Source organism: Ovis aries, chromosome 1, assembly GCF_016772045.2.
Source record: "Ovis aries strain OAR_USU_Benz2616 breed Rambouillet chromosome 1, ARS-UI_Ramb_v3.0, whole genome shotgun sequence".
In the NCBI taxonomy this organism is placed as follows: domain Eukaryota; kingdom Metazoa; phylum Chordata; class Mammalia; order Artiodactyla; family Bovidae; genus Ovis; species Ovis aries.
Genome location: NC_056054.1, coordinates 220,386,450 through 220,412,300, shown reverse-complemented (window position 1 = coordinate 220,412,300; position 25,851 = coordinate 220,386,450). Strand labels below are relative to the sequence as shown.

The 25,851-nt window shown below is 38.2% G+C and overlaps 1 protein-coding gene across 10 annotated transcripts in view; it reads right to left on the bottom strand.

The window, feature by feature from the left end:
- The window catches only part of PDCD10 (programmed cell death 10), a 50,788-nt gene that overhangs the window by 16,655 nt on the left and 8,282 nt on the right, over positions 1-25,851 (bottom strand). For all 10 annotated transcript variants that reach the window (XM_042244761.2, XM_012129599.4, XM_027965905.3 and 7 more), the window contains 2 exon segments: positions 15,946-16,156; positions 6,109-6,162 (listed from right to left, as the gene is read on the bottom strand). In XM_042244761.2, the coding sequence (XP_042100695.1) occupies positions 6,109-6,162; positions 15,946-16,041 (150 nt within the window). In that variant the 5' untranslated portion in view covers positions 16,042-16,156.

Below are 25,851 nucleotides of genomic sequence, written 5' to 3'. Positions count from 1 at the left end.
TTCACAAAGATATGACATCACTGAAAGGAATGCAGCCCAGTTGAAGATGTTGAAACTGCAAACTGTCTCAAGCTAGCAGTTCACACAGTGTCAAGCTAATGTTGAAACCACTCTATTCCTTCAAATGTTTAAAATATCTCATGACACCACTCAATTTCCTGCGGGGTCCGAGGTACCTTGGCACATACTCTGGAAACAGCAGTTTAGCATCTTCTGGCTGACGTCCTAGTTCTGCTTTTTATCTTAGAGGCCTCAAACATAACCAGTGACTCTAACTGAAAAACCCTTAAATCAGACACTGTATCTATAACTTCAAGTTTTCCTTCAGAATACAATCTTAAACTTTGTGCTATCCAACTTTTATAAAAAGCCAAGGGCAAAAATACCCTCTCTTGGGATCAATGATCCTTAACATTATCAGAAACCTCCCAGAGGGGAAAGCAGGATCGATATCATAAGAGATAATAATCACTAGTATCTTGGGAAAAACTACTTTTCTCCAAATAACAAAAATACGTATTAAAGCCTGATAAATATCACTGGTGCTATGAACCAAGAACTGGAAACATGAAAATCTAATGATATACATACAGATATATGGCTGGGCATGGTTTTTTTCAAGTAAGTTAAAGTTTAAAAATCTTAATTTTTTAATGCATGCCCTCCTTTAAAATTATTTGAAATTTAACCAAACAGAATACAGTAATTAAGAATCAGTTCAGTTCAGTCGCTCAGTTGTGTCCGACTCTTTGCGACCCCATGAATTGCAGCACGCAAGGCCTCCTGTCGATCACCATCTCCCAGAGTTCACTCAGACTCATGTCCATCGAGTTAGTGATGCCATCCAGCCAATCCCTCCCAGCATCAGAGCCACTCAGAGTCAGCTCATCATGTGATCTCCTTCAGAATGGACTGGTTGGATCTCCTTGCAGTCCATCTGTTCATGCGCTCAGTCTTCAGTCCAACTCAGTTGACTAAGACCTCTGCACCATCTGCAGTCTAAAGTCTGAGGTTACTGCGATCTCTGAATGTTGAGCAAGCCAATCACTTCACTTCATCAAGAGGCTTTTGTGCCATAAGGGTTCATTGATGTACTCTGCATATAAGTTAAAATAAGCCTTGACGGGAACCAGTCTGATGTCCAATACCTGCACAGTCAAAGGCTTTGGCATAGTCAATAAAGCAGAAATAGATCTGGAACCCCGACCAATCTAGATGTCCATAGACAAAATCATCAATGGAATGGAGCAACTGAGTCTTCACTTTCTGGGGATGGTGCCATGTATATCTTCTCCAGGGATCTTCCTGACAGGATCGAACCGTCTTCCGCACTTTGTGTTTCATCCAGTCCAGAATTTCTCATGATGTACTCTGCATATAAGTTAAATAAGCAGGGTGATAATACACAGCCTTGACGTACTCCTTTTCCTATCTGGAACCAGTCCGTTGTTCCATATCCAGTTCTAACTGTTGCTTCCTGACCTGCATACAAATTTCTCATGAGGCAGGTCGGGTGGTCTGATATTTCTATCTCTTGAAGACTTTTCAACAGTTTGTTGTGATCCACACAGTCAAAGGCTTTGGCATAGTCAATAAAGCAGAAATAGATGTTTTTCTGGAATTCTCTCTCTTTTCTGATGATCCAACATATGTTGGCAATTTGATCTCTGGTTCCTCTGCCTTTTCTAAAACCAGCTTGAACATCTGGAAATTCGCAGTTCATGTACTTTTGAAGCCTGGCTTGGAGAATTGTGAGCATTACTTGCTAGCATTAGATGAGTGCACTTGTGTGGTAGTTTGAGCATTCTCTGGCGTTGCCTTTCTTTGGGACTGGAATGAAAACTGACCTTTTCCAGTCCTGTGGCCACTGCTGGGTTTTCCAAATTTGCTGGCATACTGAGTGCAGCACTTTCACAGCATCACCTTTTAGGATTTGAAACAGCTCAAGTGGAGTTCCATTACCTCCACTAGCTTTGTTCATAGTGATGCTTCCTAAGGCCCACTTGACTTCACATTCTAGGATGTCCGCCTCTAGGTGAGTGATCACACTGTCGTGAATGGAATATTACTCAGAATTAAAAAGAACGCATTTGCGTCAGTTCTAATGAGGTGAATGAAACTGGAGCCTATTATACAAGTGAAGTAAGTCAGAAAGAGAAACACAAATATAAAACACATACATAAGGAATTTAGAAATATGGTAACAACAACCCTATCGGCAAGACAGCAAAAGAGACACAGATGTAAAAAACAGACTTTTGGACTCTGTGGGAGAAGGCAGGGTGGGATGATTTGAGAGAATAGCACTGAAACATGTATATTACCATATGTGAAACAGATGACCAGTCTAAGTTCGATGCATGAAATAGGGCACTTAAAGCTGGTGTACTGGGAAAACCCAGAGAGACAGCATGGGGAGGGAGGTGTGAGGCGGGTACAGGATGGGGGGCACAAGCACAGCCATGGCTGATTCATGTCAATGTATGGCAAAAACCACCACGACATTGGAAAGTAAATAGCTGCCAATTAAAATAAATTAAAAAAAAAAAAAAGAATCTGTGCCATGAATAAAATTTATCCAGATTTATCATATATAACCAGATTTATCATAACCACATACTTTAAACAGTTTGCTTTTTAATTATACTTTAGAGTTAAAATGTCAGCTCATATATAAGGACATTATAAGGAAAAGCTTAATAAAGTTCATTATTTTATGTCTTTTATGACTGTCAGTGGGTATATAATAAATACTTCAGAGTGAGTATTCCTTATGAGGACACACAGGAGAGGTTTCTCTCTCTTCTTGTTAGAAAAAGGCAAAAAACTGACTTTTGCCTTATCAATACCATGGTGTGCAACGGATCACTTTTCCTTCTTTAGCCACAAAGATGGTTAAGATAGTCCCCATAATGCCACCATCAGTTCAGTTCAGTCGCTCAGTCATGTCTGACTCTGCAACCCTATGAATCGCAGCATGCCAGGCCTCCCTGTCCATCACCAACTCCTGCAGTTCACTCAGACTCACGTCTATAGAGTCAGTGATGCCATCCAGCCATCTCATCCTCTGTCATCCCCTTCTCCTCCTGTCTCCAATCCCTCCCAGCATCAGAGTCTTTTCCAATGAGTCAACTCTTTGCATGAGGTGGCCAAAGTACTGGAGTTTCAGCTTTAGCATCAATCCCTCCGAAGAAATCCCAGGGCTGATCTCCTTCAGAATGGACTGGTTGGATCTCTTTGCTGTCCAAGGGACTCTCAGGAGTCTTCTCCAACACCACAGTTCAAAAGAATCAATTCTTCAGTGCTCAGCTTTCTTCACAGTCCAACTCTCACATTCATACATGACCACTGGAAAAACCATAGCCTTGACTAGATGGACCTTTGCTGGCAAAGTAACGTCTCTGCTTTTCAATATGCTATCTAGGTTGGTCATAACTTTTCTTCCAAGGAGTAAGTGTCTTTTAATTTCATGGCTGCAATCACCATCTGCAGTGATTTTGGGGCCCGCCAAAATAAAGTCTGACACTGTTTCCACTGTTTCCCCATCTATTTCCATGAAGTGATGAGATTGGATGCCATGATCTTCGTTTTCTGAATGTTGAGCTTTAAGCCACCTTTTTCACTCTCCACTTTCACTTTCATCAAGAGGCCTTTTAGTTCCTCTTCACTTTCTGCCATAAGGGTGATGTTATCTGCATATCTGAGGTTATTGAGATTTCTCCCGGCAATCTTGATTCCAGCTTGTGCTTCTTCCAACCCAGTGTTTCTCATGATGTACTCTGCATAGAAGTTAAATGAGCAGGGTGACAATATACAGCCTTGACGTACGCCTTTTCCTATCTGGAACCAGTCTGTTGTTCCATGTCCAGTTCTAACTGTTGCTTCCTGACCTGCATATAGGTTTCTCAAGAGGCAGGTCAGACAACCACTGAGGCAGGTGAATATACCACTCCAAACCACACTGATATTTAATGCAAAGAAGAAAACGAAAAACAAATAAACAACAAAAAACTCCACTAAGGATGGTGCTGCTTCATTCATTTTCTTCATTAATCCAATGATTTGGCAGAATATATTTAAATAAAATTAGTATGTATGTGTATACAGGCACTGCATTTTAGAGTATTACATCAAAATAGTACTGATCAATACACAAAATGTAATTTCTAGTAGTGAAACAGAGAGATGTCTAACGACATTATTTATGCTACCAGGGGGTCTCAGACAGTAAAAGCGTCTGCCTGCAATGCGCAAGACCTGGGTTCGATCCCTGGGTTGGGAAGATCCCCTGGAGAAGGAAATGGCAACCCACTCCAGTACTCTTGCCTGGAAAATATCGTGGACTGGAATGATGCTAAAGCTGAAGCTCCAGTACTTTGGCCACTTCATGAGAAGAGTTGACTCACTGGAAAAGACTGATGCTGGGAGGGACTGGGGGCAGGAGGAGAAGGGGATGACCGAGGATGAGATGGCTGGATGGCATCATGGACTTGATGGATGTGAGTCTGAATGAACTCCGGGAGATGGTGATGGACAGGGAGTCCGGCATACTGCGATTCATGGGGTCGCAAAGAGTCGGACACGACTGAGCGACTGAACTGAACTGAAGGAGCCTTGTAGGCTACAGTCCATGGGGTTGCAGAGTCAAGACACGACTGAGCGACTTCACTTCAAGTGAGGTATCAATAAGCTAACCTCTGCCATAAAAAGAAATCAAGCTGAATAGTTACAGTTTCAATTCCAATGAGGCTCAACTATAAATTAATTCTAGATTTAAACATTAAAATACTTGAAATGTAAGTTGTTTTAGCTACTGATGGGAGAAAACACACAAAAAGTAAATAAAAATTAAAATTTTGGGTATCCTGATATGTATTTAGGTCTTCCCAAGTGGTGCCAGTAGTAAAGAACCTGCCTGACAGTGAAGGAGATATAAGAGGATCAAATGTGGGTTGAATCCCTGGGTCAGGAAGATACCCTGGAGAGGGAAATTGCAACCCACTCCAGTATTTTTGCCTGGAGAATCCCACGGATGGAGGAGCCTGGCATCACAAGAGTCAGACACAACTGAAGTGACTTGGGATGGATATGTATTTAGGATGAAATGGATTAAGTCTCATATGAACGGCTGCACTCAGTAAGTGGAGTAGGGCTATCCAATAGAAATATTCAGTAGGAGCCTATCTGATTTTAAATTTTTAGTAGCCACATTATGGGGTCACATAGAGTCGGACACGACTGAAGTGACTTAGCAGCAGCAGCAGCAGCAGCAGCAGCAGCAGCAGCAGCAGCCGCCGCCACATTTAAAAAGTAAAAAGAAAAAACACATTAAGTTATTTTAAGAGTATACCCAAAATATTATCATTTCAACATGCAATCAACATAATACATATTACTGAGTTGCTTATATTCTTTTATTGGTATTCATCTTCAAAACCTGGAGTACAACTCAGTTTGAACTTGCTGTGTTTTAAATGTTCAGCACCAACACGTGAGCTAGGGATTATCAACTTAACATCTTCAGGGCAATGAAACAATAAGACAATGAAACAGTTCATCCTGAGTGACTCAGCTGATCCTCAAAACTTCCTTGATGTGAGCAACACAGAGGTCTTATTTTCCCACTCAAAACACAGTTTTACACTTACATTCTATAGTTAAAAAGAGCATGAAGAAAATCTTTGGGTTTAACTTTATAAAAGTTTTGAATATGTCAAATAAAACAGAATTTTAAAATATACTTTAAAGCCAAAGAGAAAACATTTTGAAGAAGTCAGTTCAAAAGCACAAAGTGATGAAAAGCTGAATTCTACTGAAACGGCACTTGTTCCAACTCACTTTTTAGAAGTGTTTTAAGCTTTAAAAGTGTACACTAAAATAGGCACAAGATGACTGAAAAGGTTTTCACTAAACAGCAAAACAAAAACAAAAGAGAAAGGTATCCAAAAAGAAAGGTTAAAAAAATAAACTGACATTTATGACATGGTATTTAGATTTCTTTATAAGATACATTTTAACCACCATAATAATGACACTTATGACATGGTATTTAGATTTCTTTATAAGATACATTTTAACCACCAGAATAATAAATTATCTGTGCCTCACCTTAATGAAAGCTGCTCTCAGTGTCTGAGCTGCAGACAGATTTACTCGTTCTAGCTGCAATAAAAATTTTAAATCATTAGTATCAGTTTTCTAGAAAAAATACATTTCTGATACTGCATTTTACAGTAATCACACTGATACACCCATCAATTAACAAACATAACTTGCTAATGATTCTGAATCAACATAATTCTTCAAATAGATGATCTAAAATTTTCATTAGAAAGGATGAAAAATTAAGGTATGTGTATTAGTTCCTTATTTATTTCTTTGGGGCTTCCTAGGTGGCGCTAGTAGTAAAGAACATGTCTACCAATGCAGGAGACTTCAGAGATGTGGGTTTGATTCCTGAGTCAGTCGGGAGGATCTCCTGGAGGCAAGCATGGCAACCCACTCCAGTATTCTTGTCTAGAGCATTCCATGGACAGAGGAGCCTGATGGGCTAAAGTCCACAGGGTCGCAGAGAGTTGGACACAACTGAAGTGACTTAGCACACATCACCTTAAAGACTGATTTAAGATAAGCAGAGAATTCAAAATAGTATACATCCCTAGTAGAAATAAACATATTCACTTAAATTTTTGAAAATGGGAGGATTCAAGATTAACTTTCAATGTTCTGTTAAAAAAAGATGGCAAATTATGTGTGTATGGCCTATAAAATGACCAAAACAAAGAAAATATGTATTACTTAAGATTTTTTGTATTTACTACCTTACTCTTTTATTTTTTTAATTGAAGTACAGTTGATTAACCGTGTTGTGCCAATCTCTGCTGTACAGGAAAGTAACTCAGTTATACACATACATTCTATTTTTAATATGCTTTTCCTTTATAGTTTATCTACTGCATATATAGATTACAATATATCCATTGTATATATATACATATATGTACCACATCTTTACCCATTCATCTGCTGATGGACATGCAGGCTGTCTCCATGACCTGGCTGCTGTGAATGGTGCTGCTATAAACACAGGGTGCATGTATCTTTTTGCATTATAGTTTTGTGCAAGTACATGCCCAGGAGTGGGACTGCTGGATCATATGGCAATTTTTAGTTTTTTGAAGAACTTCCACATTGTTTTCCATGGTGGTTATACCAACTTACATTCCCACCAGCAGTATAGGAGGGTTCCCTTTCTCCACACCCTCTCCAGCATTTTTATTTGTAGATACTTTAATGATGGCCATTCTGACTGGTGTTACGTGGCACCTCACTGTAGTTTTGACTTGTATTTCTCTAATAATCAGTGATGTTGAACATCTTTTCATGTTGCCTATTGGCTGTCCGTATGTCTTCTTTGGAGAACTGCCTATTAAGATCTGCCAGTTTTTCAATTGGGTTGTCTTTTTGTTGTTGAATTTGTATAAGTCGTTTGTATATTTTGAAGATTAAGCCCCTGTCTGTAGCATCATTTGCAAATATTTTCTCCCATTCTGTAGGTTGTCTTTTCATTTTTTTATGGTTTTCCTTTGCTGTGCAAAAGCTTTTAAGTTTGATTAGGTCTCATTTATTTTTGTTTTTATTTGTAGTGCCTACTACCTAACTCTTAAAACTGCTTTTTCATCTCCTCAGTTAGGCATTAAACTAAGATAAGTCTTTTTTTTATTCATTAGCAAACAGTATTGATAAAAGGTTTGTTACTTAAATTGAAGACTGTGGGTCATCTGGATTCTACAGATGTTTATATCTGTCTTCTTTTTTTTAACCAGAATTTTAAAAATGGCTACCTAAAGTCCTGAATTGAAAGTTTAACCCAAATGCTTTTAACTTTTATTATCAAACATATAAGGATTGTAATTCTGAAAGATAAATGTCCTTATTAAACACTGTATAAGTTGCTTTTCGTTGGGCTAAAGAAGGTATACAATTTCATAAAAGTTACTACTTTTTTTTTTTTTTAATTCTAAAATCTTTAATTCTTACATGCGTTCCCAAACATGACCCCCCCTCCCACCTCCCTCCCCACAACATCTCTCTGGATCATCCCCATGCACCAGCCCCAAGCATGCTGCCCCCTACGTCAGACGTAGACTGGCGATTCAATTCTTACATGATAGTATACATGTTAGAATTCCCATTCTCCCAAATCATCCTACCCTCTCCCTCTCCCTCTGAGTCCAAAAGTCCGTTATACACATCTGTGTCTTTTTTCCTGTCTTGCATACAGGGTCGTTATTGCCATCTTCCTAAATTCCATATATATGTGTTAGTATACTGTATTGGTGTTTTTCTTTCTGGCTTACTTCACTCTGTATAATTGGCTCCAGTTTCATCCATCTCATCAGAACTGAATCAAATGAATTCTTTTTAACGGCTGAGTAATACTCCATTGTGTATATGTACCACAGCTTTCTTATCCATTCATCTGCTGATGGACATCTAGGTTGTTTCCATGTCCTGGCTATTATAAACAGTGCTGCGATGAACATTGGGGTACATGTGTCTCTTTCAATTCTGGTTTCCTCGGTGTGTATGTTTGAAGAATTGCCAGGCTTAAAATAACTAGCTTCAGTTAATATCAGATTTTGTTAGTCCCTAAGAATTAGGCCAATTAACTCAATAAAGCTCAATGTATATATTTTTTATTTGGGACAATATTAAACCTTCAAAATCAATGTAATCTTTGTAGATTTTTATGCAAGTATAATATTTCTAAAAAAACTTATGGTTATAGATCACATTATGCAATAACTATTATTTTCAATTCTTTAAGGCAATGAAAACAGTTTTACACACACACATACAATCTAGTGACTCTCCAAACAGTTTAAATCAATTTATTTTCTAAATAAGACAGAAATGCCAAGAACCTTATCTCCCTACGAGTTACTTGCCTTAACAAAAAGAAAAGCATCAAAACTGGCCAAGATTAACAATTTATCTCCAAAATAAACAATGAGCCATTCAATTTAGCATTTATTTAACTTGGCTTCTACACATCTTGTAAAATCTAACACTGCCCTGGCAAGTAAAAGGAAAGACACAAGGGGATCCAGGTAGGCAAAAATAGCAAGTAAGCAACTAAATAAGATAAGTATAATAATTAACTAATGAAGGTATACCTCCTTCCACCAAATTCATTTAATTATAATGAATCACAAAGAACATTTAGCAATATAGCTCTTCTGATCTCAAGTTCTTATTGTACAAGGGAGGCAGAGGGAGACAGAATGAATGTTTCCTCCCTGATAGGAACCCATTTCCTTGTTCGGGTTTACACCACACTGACCACTTTCACCAAGTCAAAGGTCTGAGTCAGATGAGTGCCTTTCAAGTATCAGCACTAACTCACTCTGTACTGCCCTGACCAGTATATGAAAGGGTCAATGCAAGTAAAAGGGGCCGCCAGTCAGTGAGGAACTATATAATTAGCCAAGATAGACATCTACAGCTCTAGATTTCTAGATTAAGTTTACATATGTATACCTTAGAAAGAAAAGAAAGGTCAGACTTAACATACTGAATCAAGTCAGTGATCTGTGAAGCACCTGAAAAGAACTCTGCTGGGAGTCATTTGGGATACATTATTTACCCACACATCTTGCAATAATCCCACCAGGATTTATTATAAAATATTCACAATGCCCAGGCAATACCAGGCATATAGGCACCTGATGATAAGTTACTTCAGTCGTGTCCGATTCTGTGCGACCCCACAGACGGCAACCCACCAGGCTCTCCCATCCCTGGGATTCTCCAGGCAAGAGTACTGGAGTGGGTTGCCATTTCCTTCTCCAATGCAGGAAAGTGAAAAGTGAAAGTGAAGCCGCACAGTTATGTCCGACCCTCAGTGACCCCATGGACTGCAGCCTTCCAGTCTCCTCCGTCCATGGGATTTTCCAGGCAAGAGTACTAGAGTGGGCTGCCATTGCCTTCTTTGATATAGGCACATACATACATTCAAAAAATACTTTCATCCATAAATTTACCTAAATTGTTTTTTAATCTATTTATAATTTCAGCCTCTAATACTCAGGTAGCAAGGTATGTTCACACCTCCCCTATTATAATGTGCTTCTATTTTAGGCCTCTCACATGTGATAGATGATTTCATAATAAAATCATGTTCACCTTACCTGTACCTTTCATTAAAGTACCAGGTTCCAGTAATATACCAGTAATAGCTACCACTTTACTGAGCACATATTATGGACTTTATTATGTATTTTTATAGAGCATCTCTAACCCTCATAATAAATCTGTAACTATCTATCATCACTTCCATTTTATAGAGGAATAAACTCACTTTGCATAAATTTTCCCAACATAAAAGAGCTAAAAAGTACAGAAATAGTCGGACGACTCTTTGTGACTCCACGGACTGTAGCCTACCAGGCTCCTCTGTCCATGGGATTTCCAGGCAATAGTACTGGAGTGGGCTGCCACTTCCTTCTCCAGGGGATCTTCCCAACCCAGGGATCGAACCCAGGTCTCTGGCATTGTAGACAGATGCTTTACCGTCTGAGCCACCAGGGAAGTCATATACCAGATCTGTCTGGCTCTAAAACCAATACACAAGCCACTTAGCTTCCTGTATGCACCCATCCTGTACTCACCCTTTCCAGGCTGGCTTCTGTCCCATCACTGAATCTCTTCAACTGCTTAAGAACCAACAATGTACTGAGTTTCTACCATGTGAGAGAAGTCAGTTTGAGAGATACAAAGAAACAGACTATATTCCTGGAACCTCAGAAGATTAAGTAAGTAGCTACACAGAAGCTGATGGGATTACTGTCAGCTGAAGTAAAAAGTATGAAGATGAGATCTAAACTGGTCCTTGAAAAACGTGACCTCCTAAAATCCTCTTCCTTAGAGTTTCTTCAGCGTTGCTAACACCTTGCAGATATTATGACGTTATGTCAGTTTGGAACAGATAATAATATCCACTTTGTTTCCAAAACTTTTACTAGTGGGTCCAGTATGTTTTTAGCTTTGGGGATAATGGTCTTTGATTGGAGTATGTTTAAAGAGCCAGTGCAATCATTTTTCAGCACTGCCTGACAGTGCATATACCCTGTTTTAAATCCAAAGAAGAAGGAAAGGGATATATGATATTTTGTATTAATGGATACTGGGACATGGAGAGGCACTCCTGGATCTCTGCCATGCTGGATTTCCATGTCGCCAGGAAAAAAGTTAAGAGAGCGGGAATCAGAGTAAGAGAAAAGGGCACATAACACCTTTCCTCACTTAGAGACAGAAGTGCAGCTGGAGGGAAACTACAGGCTGGGTGAGCTTAACATTAAGGTCTCACCTCAACCTCACATTTTGTCTCCTCTCAGTTGTGTGAGCTCCTCCTGCAACTTACTATTCACAGCTTTTGTGTCCACTTACTGCTAACTAACTGCAAACTTTTCAAATTTAACTTTTTGGATCATTTATAAACATATTTTAAAAGCTTATATAATTTTGAATCCATAGAGCGCTTTTATCACTCCCTCTAGAAATAACAGTTCGTTTCTATACTTTATTTTCTAGTATCAAGCCAATTTCTTTTTTTAAAAAATACATTAAAAATTCTTTCGATCATGCTATGCAGCATGCAGGATCTTAGTTCCCTGACTAGAGACTGAACCCCAGTCCCCACAGAAGTGGCTTGGAGTCTTCATCACTGGACTGCCAGGGAGTCCCTCAAGCCAGTTTCTTACACCTAAAATTTAAAAAAATGTATATCCACTTAACACTTTAGTTGCTCAAGTTTTAAACAGTCTTACAAAATCTTTTAAGTTTGTTTTTTTTTTAGGTCAAAATAATTGATTAGGTTGGTTCCAAATTGTCTATAAAATCTGCTTCCTCAAAATCAGGCCTATTTCACTGATATCTTCTCCCTTTTTCCCACCCTCCCCCCAATGCCATCAAGATTACTGACCGTATTCTTTAAAAGAAAGTTAAACTGAGCCAAGAATAAAAACTCCACATACATCTCTTGTGATTCAAATGATAATGAGATGAGTTAGGTTAAAAAAAAAAAAAAAAAAGCCAGAACAAAAACAGAAGTAGACAGAATCGAGAGGTCACCCATTAAATTTTATGAGTTTACAAAGGCAAAGTGTAATCATCTGTTCTGTACATAGTAAGTCCAATAACTGGCTCTAAAAGAATTAGTTTCTGGGGTTGCTAAGTTGCCTAGCAAAAAAATAAGCAGAGCCATTCTAACTACTATAAGAATATTCCACTAAAACATTGCCTAAAAATGTGCACACTCTCAGGTATGATCACAATTTTACATAAAATTATGTGGAAGACTCCTTAATAATAAGATCTAATACTTAAACATGTCTGGTACTGTTCTAAGCACTGCATCAATTCACTTACTTCCCAGAGTTGTGAGAATTAAACAAAATATTTTTTATCCTCATTTTGCAGAAAAGAAAACTAAGACAAGATTATATAGCATAGTAAATGACACAGAAGTAAATCAAATCCAAAATATTAACTATGATCACTTCTAAATACTGGGATTATAAGTGAAGCCTACACCTTCACTGTGGAGAAGTGTAAATATTTACTTAAAATTTGAGGTTTGATTTTTTTAATAGGAAAAATATTTATATTTGCCTTAGAAAGTTTTCTTTCAAGTCACTGGAAAAGAACATACATGACATGTCTTTTCCTGGAATGAAGAATCAAACCATACATCCTTCCTCCTCCATATACAAAGAGTCAGCAAAAAAGGATACAGTACGTGAGAAACTATCTATATAAGACTTGGCAGGAGGTTTCTATAAACTCATTATTCCATAATGCAACCAGGAGACCTATTTCACAGTACATTTACAACACATGTAATATACCTGGACTCTGAACTGGGCAGCAGCTGACTAAACAAGCAGCTTACTTTTGGCATAGCTTCATTAAGTTTAGCAAGCATCTTGCTCCCAGGATGTCATAAATAACTTTCCCCTGTGAGCTGCAGCAACAGTACTAAAATTTCCCCAGTTGTAAGGATATCCTACTATCCAAAAATCTGTTCTGCAAAATGGCTTCTAGTTAGTTTTATGAATGTAACATCAAGGTGAGCATGCATAAGTTTTTTAACTCTCCCCTACACAGTGGACAAAATTTAGTGAACCATTTACCTTCAGAGTAAAACTTTATCCCTATTGTGGTGCTGTTGTTTGTAAAATTAATTTGACATCCATTTTATCTTTGAATATGCAAAGAAGAGAAAAGCAGAGGCAAACTAGATTCTAATTTCCCCACTACTAGATTTATAGAAAAATCCATGTTTGAACTACAGTTAAAATAAAGGTATCTTATTTAAGATGTTATAATAATACATTGGAACGCCAGAGAACAATGCTTGAATTTTATTTAAAAAAAAAAAAAACACAACAACAACTTGATACCATTATCAGTAAATTCAATTTGAGAAATTAGACCCTGACAACTTGATGTAGTATCTCTCAGTCTGACACAACCAGCCACTTCATTTTCAAATTTCTAACAACAACTTCTAACAACAACTATGAATCATCTAGCAACGTATTCTAATCTGGGGCCCATCATACCCCACATGTTATTCAAGTTTCAGATTTCTGAAGAGATTTACTGGTCCATTCATAGCCATTTCTTTTCAAGTTAATTCTTCTTATATATGAATAAAGTAGAAAAGGTATACGAGTATTAACCGTAAGAGTTCACCCAAATCCTACACCCTATACAACTGTTTTCCAAAGTCAAGCATCACATAAAATCATTTCACCATACGGAGGAAAAGGTCACTCAAACTCTTAGAAAAAAAGCTTTTCTCATTCCTCTTTTATTAACTAGAGGATTAAACTAAAGTTCTGCAATGCAAACTGACCTTCCTCAAAGACTCAAAATACCAGATAAATACAGCAAATGCCCCCAGACAACTTGATCCAAGAGCCTACAGAGTTAGCAACATAAACACGAAAAGAGGGAGCAATTCTGGATGGAACTGTCATGATGGCTCTTGAAGAACCTGAGAAGTTTAAACACTAAATGTCAAGACAGGGTTACTCATCTATCCTTCAGTGACTCTCTTTACTTCATACTTGGTACAAGGATAACTGAACAGTTAATAATTGATTTGCTTAAACATCTGTGTTCCCTGCAACTCTTGAGAAGAAGTATGCTGACTTTTTCTTCCCCGTATCTCCAGACCCTTGCAGCAGACTCGACAAACAAATGGCTGGTATTTAGTAAATATGTACTGAACAGCACTGAAGCACTGCTTCCAACACTAACTATAGTCTTGCAATGCCTGGGTAAAGTGTTAGAACAAAATGGCAAAATTAATGACTGAAGTGTTGGCTACAGCTGCCAGAGATGGGTATAGCCAGCTCTAGAAGAGTGCCTCCAATGCTGTCACGGTAGCAGGATAATCGGGACAGGTTTTCCAAAAGATGCCTCCTCCTTGCGTCCTCTCCAGTAAACTTCTAAATTTCCTAACTGCCCAGCTAGGTGTGGTCATAAATCTATATTTTTGCCAATGAGATGTAAATGGAAGTCTCAAGTACGACTTTCAGAAAGGTTACTTTAAGGAAGCTTTATCAGCTGGAAATAAATCCCCACCCCCTGCTTTGTTTTTTAACCCCTTTCAAACAACCTAGGACAAAACAGCAACAGCCATCCTACATGCTGAAGTGACTTTGGCAATGGAAGGCAAGCACTAGGATGATGAAACAGAAGACAGAAACCTCAGTTTTTGATGATACTGACTCATAATACTATTAGTCCTGGACCACTTACCTCCAGAATTTTTTATGTAAAGAAAGAAACTTTAAAGCAAAATAATCTCACAAATCAGGACCTCAGTTCACCATTAAAAGGAGGGGAGAAATTATCTCTTAGAGAACTTCTAGTTCTAAAAACTCTACATATCTTAGCCTATTAAATATCAACTTAAGAAAAACAACCTAAAATATATCAATTATTAAGGCCGAGAAAAATGCTCAAATAAAAAAGCAATTATATCTTCTCTAGATACAAAGCAGTGGTATCTTCCATTTATCAGTAAAATTGTTTCGTCACTACTCACTCTAACTTTAACTCGGGGCTTCCCTCATAGCTCAGTTGGTAAAGAATCCATCTGTGATGCAGGAGACCCTGGTTCCATTCCTGGCTAGGAAAGATCCGCTGGAGAAGGGATAGGCTACCCATTCCAGTATTCTTGGGCTTCCCTTGTGGCTCAGCTGGAAAAGAATCCGCTTGCAATGCTGGAGACCTGGGTTCAATCCCTGGGTTGGGAAGATTCCCCTGGAGAAGGGAAAGGCTACCCCTCTGGTATTCTGGCCTGGAGAATTCCATGGACTGTGCATGTGCAGTCCATGGGGTCGCAAAGAGTCAGACATGACTGAGCGACTTTCACTTTCACCTTTTCACTTTCACTGTAACTCATTAGGATATTTTCGGGCCTGCTCTTCTGGCTACCTAAGAGGTGCTAATCCCCAACTCTTCAACACACTAACCCTTATTTACCTCTTTCAGATGTTAGCATCTATGTCTCTTATTCCAGCGAGGCCTGCCTGGCCCCTAAAATAGGTCTCACCTGCTACTTTACTTAACACATTTTGTTTTTACACTTCATAGCACTCATCACAATTCTTCATTTATAAAATTACTTGTATTCTTTTGTCCAGTGTCTCTCTCTTCTACTATAGTGAAACCTCCAGAGAAAGAGCAAAAGCTCAGGGCTTTTCCCTCACTGTTTTATGTCCAGCCCTGGAAAAATGCTTAATACATAGATGGAGTCCATTTACATAAGTACTTGTTATATGAGGAAACAAACAAACAAATGAATAAATGAAGCAGACATAAAGAAATTCCACAGGTCATATGAAGAAATGTTTATCCACTTACCTCATTAAACACAGGATACATGACTGCATAGAGGGGCATAGAAACCATAGAAGTGGTCTCAGCTTCATTCTTCATCTCTTCCATTGTCATCCTCATTCAAAAGCCAACTACAGTAGAAAAAGCAGTGCTAAAATGCAGAGGAATCTTCATTCACTGCAGTCTTTCTTCTCTTTTTTGTGATAAAAGAATAAAGCACAAAACATATACTGACCTGGTTAAAGGGCAAGAAAGAACAGATATTTACTACATTAGAATTAAGAATAAAAACTTCAAGTGTTTAACATTTTCATTACAATTTTTTGCTAATCCTTCATGATTCTGTCACCTAAAAAATCACACAAACATAGCAACCATCAAAGATTTAAGGCAAATTTTTAAATTGGGAAAATTCCACCAAATGTGATCTATTTGGGGGGAAAAATTGACCTAATTTCTTAATTAAATAGTTTATTTAATATTATTTAATTTTGCCAGTGGCATTTTTTGAATCTTTGTCCAAAGTTAACACAGACACTACGAAGAAAAATCCATGGGTCTGGAAGTTTGGAAATAAAATATTGAGAATTCAACAGTATAAGGGGGAAATTTTGCCTTGAGGAGTTGAGGAAATGTGTTGCTTCTGAAAAGAAAGCAACAGTATTTAATTCCTTTGCTAGGTTGAAAACTGAGCCTAATTATAAAGTGAAAGAGTAATGGTGGTTAACATATTTATATATTAAATGATATATAAGTTCAACAAAAAAAGCTATCAATTTTGAATAATTTGTACCTTATATAAAGCATTTTCAGATTATAAAATATTTTTCACATGTATTTAGTCCTCCCAATAACTTACCTTATAGTAATTGCCATTCTAATTTTGCAGATGAAAAAGCAGACTCAGATGGTAAATAACTCGCCTAAGATCGCACATGCAGAGGTCTATGAATTCAGATTTGACACTCCCAAATCAAGAAACAGAGTATCAAGTGAAAACGAAGAACCTCATCTACCCAAGAAAGTACCCAGACATTATTCATTTACTGAATAAATGTATGTTAACTACCTACACATGCATTCGCAGTGGGGGATAAAAAAGATGTGGTTCTAATCGTTAAAACTTACCTGATACAGACTGTGGAAGACCTAAGCAGTTTGAAAGCTACAAGGCTAGTGCTCATAGCTTCAAACAAACTCCAATGACCTGTCCCATCTGAAAACTGCTTACTATTCCTCCATATTCCTACCAGTGAAGGGGAACTCAACATAAACTGACACCAACTGTAAGTTTAGTCTTATTTCTGGTAGTTATAAACATGGAAATTTTTTCCTCTTTCTGAGCTTACATCTGCTTCCTGAACTCACAGAATCAAATAATGAAATAAATAATAAATGAAAGGAAGAAAAGGCCAATTCCTAAATTTTATTCTGTAAGACAAGAGAAAACCATTATCTGATGAGTCAACTGGTACTTAAACAGACTTCTGTGGTCATAGCATTAAGGACAGAATGGAGGAATGAAGATGAAGGCAGGAAAAAACTTAAGAAACCTAATGCATCCAGATCAACAGAACCTGAATAATAAACAAGAGCAAGTAAATATTTGCTGTTACTATCTGACTACTTAATAAACCATTTGATAATCTGCCTTCCCACTTAAATTTAACTGTGAATACCTTTTCATAATAAACTTGGAACAGAAAAGAAGGGCTGAAATGCTGTGATACTAATCAAAGTGAAAATGATAGATACCGGATATACAGTATTGATAGTAAATGAAAGTATCTATGAAAAAAGAAAGTGAAAGATAGCAGCACAGGGTCAACAACAGAACTGAAGAACTATTTCACAGAATGACAGTAAAAAAAATCTTTCTTTTATATAATAAATGTTTCTTTTTAAAAAAGAAAACAATTTATTGACTATCAATACAATATTGGGCCTAGGACTAATACAGAACAGTGAACAAGACAAGACCTCAGAGAGCTTATACCATGGAAGGAAAGACAAAATGAACAATTGTGAAAACCACACAGGATGCTATGCTTTTATGGGAGAACTAGATAAGAGGACCAGCATCAGGTGTTTCCAAGAGAAGGAGGTCAAAAGTTTTAGATGCTTCTGAATATGGACAATAACCTAAAAAATTTTTTTAAATTTCATTTCTTGATAAGGTCAAGTATAACATTCAAAGAGTAGTGTCACTAGTATATAGAGGGCACTACCAGCAGAGGTTGAACTGGTGAGTTGGCAAGAGAGGAGTCCAAGTTTTAAAGGATCTCAGTCAAAAGAAGGCAGAAATTAAAGGAGGTAAGATACTGAAGTACACTCAATGGGATCATTTTTGTCTTTTACTCTTTTGAACACATGCCTATCCCTGCATATACAAAGGTAGGCACAGTTGAACAGATCAGCAAGGTGGCTAAAGTCACTTTCTGAATTCCTGCTGATATCTACGTATCTACCCGTCCAAACATTTAATTTTTACCTTTTCAAATACTGGCATTCATTTTTTAAAAAACATTTTGTCTAATAAGTGGTACTGTATCATGTTGGAAATTTTCTCCTAATTATTTAAATTAACTGTCTCTCTATACCTGTCTCTTTCTCTAATTTACTTATATATATATATATATATATAAATTATATAGTTTTTCTTGCCTCTAAAACTAACTTTACTATCAGCTACTATTTGTCATTAAAAAGACAGTATTATAGCAACATTATGGGCTACACAAGTGGCTGGTTACTCCACACTTAAATTACTCTTTTAAAACATTGTTCCCATGGGAAAATGTTCCAAAGAACCAATTTATATCTGAACTTTTCAGAACAGACAATCACAAGCTGGGCCAGTTTCATTAGCATTTATATGTGAATAAAAATCAACAATTCCAATAAAGCTTTTTAAATATTAAACTGTTCTGCCAATTTTAACTTCAAGTTAAAATTCTGTTGTCAATCCTTCTACATGCTTCTTCATTTGAAACAGTTCAATAAACAACATGCAACTCTATGCCACTTTGATGCCAAATTTAGTCTTAAGAATTTCAGCCACACACTATGCAACCAAGCAAAGGAGTCTGTTCATTTAAAGAACCACACGGGTATATCTTAAGGTTCAGAATCAGCATTTCCTGAAACAGCCTCACTTTCTCCCTCTGGGGCACAACAGGGCCAAGGTTATTTACTCTCAAATAAAATGTGTGAACAAATGGAAGTTCTTGGAATTGATGCATATAGTTTTGGGGAAAAATAGAAGCTTCCTAAGTAAAGGAAATTCTAGACTTGAAAAATATTTGTAAGCCGGTTGTCTTGCTTTTCTCTATAGTTAAATCTAATACTAGCCCCCTTACATGATCCCAAATTCTTATAATTCCTTTCACTTCCCTCCCTAAAGGAGGAAAGTTTTATTTATTTTCGTTGGCTCTCCAAACTGTCCATAGTATTTAGCTAAAAGAAGTTTATTAATTCCAACAGTAAAAAGAATCCATGAGTTCATGTTATAATTTATAAGTGTGTTTCTTTTTCCCAATAGTGACATTACGAGTCAGCATTAGCAGGTACACAGTAGACCTTAATAAACATTTGCTGAATGCATAAATTAATGAGACAAGAGATGGGCAATCTATAAGTTGAATCAGTCTTGCTAACACTTTTCAAATATTAAGCCTAGCAAAACAAAAACAAACACAGAAATCTAAATAATTCTATTAACGAAGTCTGGACCCAGTTACATTTACCAGTTTTTATCTCTTTTGGCTATCCCAAGCTCTTCCTACTGTAGTAAACTGAGAATATAAGCATCAGACCACTGAAAATAAAAACAGAATTCCAAAAAAAATTTATATGAAAACCAAAGGGAACAAAACCAGAGATTATTAATTCTAATGTCTTAATTTTATCAAGGATACAACTGGTGTATAATTTAACAGTTCACAAAATTCTAAAAGTGGAAGCTTTCCAACATTGGTTAACCTTGCTTTACACATAAGCAAGATCCAAAAAGTTACCCAGCTTTCAGGAGAAAGCACAACTTTATGAGAAAGAGTAAAGAGTGCTGAAGTTTCCAAATGCTGGACAACCTAAGCCATCACAATCACTTCAGGGCTTATTAAAAACACAAGTTCTCAGGATTACTCATAATCTCCAAGAAAGGGTTAGGGAAGCTGTATTCTCAGCAGCCAGCCCAGATGATTCTTGTGAACAGGACAGGTTGGATATCACTGGTATGGAAAGAACAGTGGCTAGAGTCAGAAGAAACGGAAAAAAAAAAAAAAAAAAAGACTGCTAAGGACAGTCTCCAAGACACAGGTAAAATTAAGTTCGACTCAGCACCTGAGAAAAGGGTTTTGGGTCCTCCTGACTTGACAGAAGTTTCACTTAATTACTGGCCTTATTTCCTCATCAGAAAGTACAAAGGGGGTAAAAACTGTTATCATCTTAAAGGAAATGGAACTTGAAAATTCAAGGACTGTAAAATTTTATTCCTGGTGTATACCCTTACGGCAGAAAGAGAAGAGGAACTAAAAACCCTCTTGATGAAAGTAAAAGAAGAGAGTGAAAAGGGGGGCTTAAAGCTCAACATTCAGAAAACGAAGATCATGGCATCCGGTCTCATCACTCCATGGGAAATAGATGGGGAAACAGTGGAAACAGTGTCAGACTTTATTTTGGAGGGCTCAAAAATCACTGCAGATGGTGACTGCAGCCATGAAATTAAAAGACGCTTACTCCTTGGAAGAAAAGTTATGATGAACCTAGATAGCATATTCAAAAGCAGAGACATTACTTTGCCGACTAAGGTCCGTCTAGTCAAGGCTATGGTTTTTCCAACAGTCATGTATGGATGTGAGAGTTGGACTGTGAAGAAGGCTGAGCGCCGAAGAATTGATGCTTTTGAACTGCGGTGTTGGAGAAGACTCTTGAGAGTCCCTTGGACTGCAAGGAGATCCAACCATTCTAAAGGAGATCAACCCGGGGATTTCTTTGGAAGGAATGATGCTAAAGCTGAAACACCAGTACTTTGGCCACCTCATGCGAAGAGTTGACTCATTGGAAAAGACTCTGATGCTGGGAGGGATTGGGGGCAGGAGAAGGGGACGACAGAGGATGAGATGGCTGGATGGCATCACTGACTCGATGGACGTGAGTCTGAGTGAACTCTGGGAGTTGGTGATGGACAGGGAGGCCTGGCGTACTGCGATTTATGGGGTCGCAAAGAGTTGGACACGACTGAGCGACTGAACTGAACTGAACTGAACTAAGGGTTCCAAAGGAATCTCATGGAGAAAAAAAAAAAAAAAAACAAGAAACAAACTCATGAGATCATAGAAAAACATCTATTTCTGCTTTACTGACTATACCAAAGCCTTTGACTGTGTGGATCACAATAAACTGTGGAAAATTCTGAAAGAGATGGGAATACCAGACCACCAGACTTTCTTATTGAGAAACCTATATGCAGGTCAGGAAGCAACAGTTAGAACTGGACATGGAACAACAGACTGGTTCCAAATAAGAAAAGGAGTATGTCAGGGCTGTATATTGTCACCCTGCTTGTTTAACTTCTATGCAGAGTACATCCTGAGAAATGTTGGGCTGGAAGAAGCACAAGCTAGAATCAAGATAGCCGGGAGAAATCTCAATAACCTCAGATATGCAGATGACACCACCCTTATGGCAGAAAGTGAAGAGGAACTAAAAAGCCTTTTGATGAAAGTGAAAGAGGAGAGTGAAAAAGTTGGCTTCAAGCTCAACATTCAGAAAATGAAGATCATGGCATCCAGTCCCATCACTTCATGGCAAATAGACGGGAAAGCAGTGGAAACAGTGTCAGACTTTACTTTTTGGGCTCCAAAATCACTGAAGATGGTGACTGCAGCCATGAAATTAAAAGACGCTTACTCCTTGGAAGGAAAGTTATGACCAACCTAGATAGCATATTCAAAAGCAGAGACATTAAATTTGCCGACTGGTAAATTACTTTGCCAACAAAGGTCTGTCTAATCAAGGCTATGGTTTTTCCAGTAGTCATGTATGGGTGCGAGAGTTGGACTATGAAGAAAGCTAAGCACCGAAGAATTGATGCTTTTGAACTATGGAGATGGAGAAGACTCTTGAGAGTCCCTTGGACTGCAAGGAGATCCAACCAGTCCATCTGAAGGAGATCAGCCCTGTGATTTCTTTGGAAGGAATGATGCTAAAGCTGAAACTCCAGTACTTTGGCCACCTCATGCGAAGTGTTGACTCATTGGAAAAGACCCTGATACTGGGAGGGATTGGGGGCAGGAGAAGGGGACGACAGAGGATGAGATGGCTGGATGGCATCACGGACTCGATGGACGTGCATCTGAGTGAACTCTGGGAGCTGGTGATGGACAGGGAGGCCTGGAGTGCTGTGATTCATGGGGTCGCAAAGAGTTGGACACGACTGAGCGACTGAACTGAACTGAACACCACTTTGCTTTCTCTCAAGCACCCAGCATCACAAATCATACCCAGAAACTGAATTTATTTCAAGGTAGGAATAGATCAGTCTGGCCAAGTCATAGTTGGAAAGGTCAGCATTTGATATCATGACCTACCTTTCAGGACCTTCTCAGGTTAAAATGTTGTAGCCACTGCCAAACAAGAGAGAAAGGTTTACAGGAAGATGCTAGGAAAAAGGCAGGCAGAGGAAAAGAGTATGCAAGAGATCCTACTTAGACCAAAATGAATTTGGTTAAGAATCCACCTGTTACACAGGAGACATGGGTTTGATCCCTGGGTCAGGAAGATTCTCTAGAGGAGGAAACTGCAACCTACTCTAGTATTCTTGCCTGGAGAATCCCATGACAGAGGAGCCTGACAGGCTACATTCCATGGGGTGGCAAAGAGTCAGACACGACTGAGGCGACTTTGTAAGGTTCTAAGAAAGGCTTGACACTTCACCTAAAGGTGAATAGGAATAGGGCTGTTTGAATTACACAGTGGTTTACCCCTTACTTTAACCAGTTTCACCTAAGGTCGACCAAGGTCCAAAATATTAAATGGAACATTTCAGAAATAAACAATTCATAAATTTTTAACTGTTTGCCATTCTGAGCAGCATAATGTAATCTCATGCCCTCTAGTCTGAGACCCCCAATCACAGATATCACCTGCTCCTAACATGCCATTACTCACATCATCACGGCTTGATGACCCTCCTTCAGATGTATCATCAGGTCAATAGTAAGAGAACAAAAGAAGGTCAACAGTATCCTAACACTAAATCACGCCTATGTCACTCACCTCACTTAGTCTTATCACTCAGACATTTTATCACCTAGTATCATCACAGGAAGGTAAGTACAGTACACTAAGATATTTTGAGAGACCACATTTGCATAACTTTATTACACTGAATTATTATAATTGCTCTATCTTATTATGGCTGCCAATCTCTTGCTATTTATAAATTAAACTATCATAGTTGTATAGGAAAAAATAATAGTATATAAAGAGCTTGGTACTATCTGAAGTTTCCAACATCCACTAGGAGTCTTGGACCTATAGACAGAGTAGGGGGGAAGGTGTGAGGGGGCTACTGTCCTTAATTAACATTATCAGCACTGTCTTTAGAGTGGTGAGTAACAAGCACAGTGACTCTAGAACCAGACTTGCTTGGATTCAATAAACTGTTCATTCATCCAATAAATGTATTGGGTAATAACTACAGTTTACCAGCCCTTTCTCTCACAGGAGCCCTCTCTCTCCATAATTTGAGAACCACTGCTCTAGGCACAATCACTACACAAGCATTTTGAACAAAGGTAAGTGGTCCAAATAGTAAAGGTAAGCGCTGGCAAATATTATCCAGACCCAAATTTTTTCGATAATTCAGAGAGTTTCAGATCTCAATCGCTCACCAGTCAATTTATCTGTACTGCTGTCACATACTCATGCATTTAAGACACCTAAACATTAAGACTATAAAATTTTAAAGCGAAAACAGCCATTAACACATACTCCTCTATACTATCAAGTCCAATCTCCAAATCTCACAATTTAGAAATAAAAGTCCCCAGAAATTCACATTAATAAACTGAACAGTGACATATTGTAAGTATATATTCTATAGAGCTACTATAACCCATTGTATGGGACATGCCTGCCATGTCTTCTGTCTGCCAGAGTGATCTACTTCTAGGATCACCTGCCCTGCTCTCTGTGTCCTCCACGGATCACTCAGCTGAGAGCCAAGACCCCCAGACTCCAGGCAGAATGTTTAGAGACTAACGCCAATGGGAACATGGCTCTGATTCAAGGTCGCCCTAGGGTATACAGCAGCACAAGTCTGTGGATCTTGCATTTTTTGATACCAAGACCTCTGACTCAGGTACTTTAAAAGTTAACTGCATCATATCAGTGTAAGAATATTTGGGGGGAGTAGTGTCCAAATACAGAAATCATAAATGGACAAGTAACTAACATTTTCTACACATGGATGGATAGCACAGAGTAGTAGGTAAGTGCTCAGATTTAAAACAGCTTTAAGTTTGAATGGGTGATATCATTTAATCTCTTTTTAAACTCAGTGAGAAATTTACTGGCAATACTGACTGAGGTATTCACATCACAGCGTTATTAAGAGTACAAAATGCATGTACTTATTGCAGTATCTGACATATAATAAACATTCATATTATTAGTTACTGATATTTCATCCAAGATTCTATGAATCTGACACGGCATCAGGCCTGGAATGAGTGTGAGGCAAACCAGATGGCTAGAGCACAAAATTAAGCTCTTGTAGGACAGAGAGTGAGTGCCTCTTGAAATTTTGTACACTAAACTCTTTGTTTGCCTCACCCTAGTCCTGCCCCTGCACAGTACACACAAGGATGGGCTAATACTGATTATCACAGTGTCAAAAAGGACACTTACAATAGCCTTTTAAAACCTTTTCCTCCCCACTTGCCAAAATGAAGGCATATATAAATTACCTGGGCCACCCAAAAAGTTACAAGTGTCATTCAAAGTAAATTACAGTTTAGGAATTCTTAAAAAATGTGATCATCAAATGCACTGTAAAATTATTTGCTAAGTCTGTGTTAAAATTTTTATTCTCTTAGTGTACGTAGATCAATTTAATAAAGAAAGTTGCGGCCCAGAAGCAGGCTTGGTAGAAGAGTGAAATCAAGATGTGGTCAAAGAACTTCCCAAAAAAATCCGTAAGAGGGGATAATCTATTCAGGAAAACCAAAAGAGAACAGAATCAAAAGGCCTGCTACCTCTGATGGGAAAGGGGAACAACAAAAATAGCAACAACTGCTATTTGAGCTTCTAAGATATTTCTGCACAAGTTCAGGGGAAAAACACATCTCTTTGGCAGTGACAATATTCTATTTTATCCCCCTATTCGAATGCAATTGTTCAATTCTGGTCTGAACAAAATTTAAATGAAAACATTTGTTGGAGGGCAGGAAACAAATTTGTTCCCTTGAATGTGTTCATCTTTTGCCCATGAAGTTCTTAATCTAGTGGTTCATGAATTAAATAATGCCTAACTGCCTAATTTAGCGTTTGAGGTACTTCTCTATATTCTCTTTTGCATTAGTATTTGTGAATTTCAATTTCTCTAACACAACTCTAAAGCCTTCCTTTAAAAGCCCTTAGAAATTCAACTTAAGCTCTGGTGGTTCAGATGGTAAAGTACCTGCCTGCAATGTGGTAGTCCTGGGTTCTGTCCCTGGATCGGGAAGACACCCTGGAGAAGGGAACGGCTACCCACTCCAGTATTCTTGCCTGGAGAATTCCATGGACAGAGGAGCCTGGAGGGCTAAGTCGCAAAGAATCACACACGACTGAGCAACTAACACACGCACATATCACACAGCTCAGGCTTACCTGCTCTGTATCACTTATAGTCTTACATTTTCCTTAATAACTCCTTATTGCCTA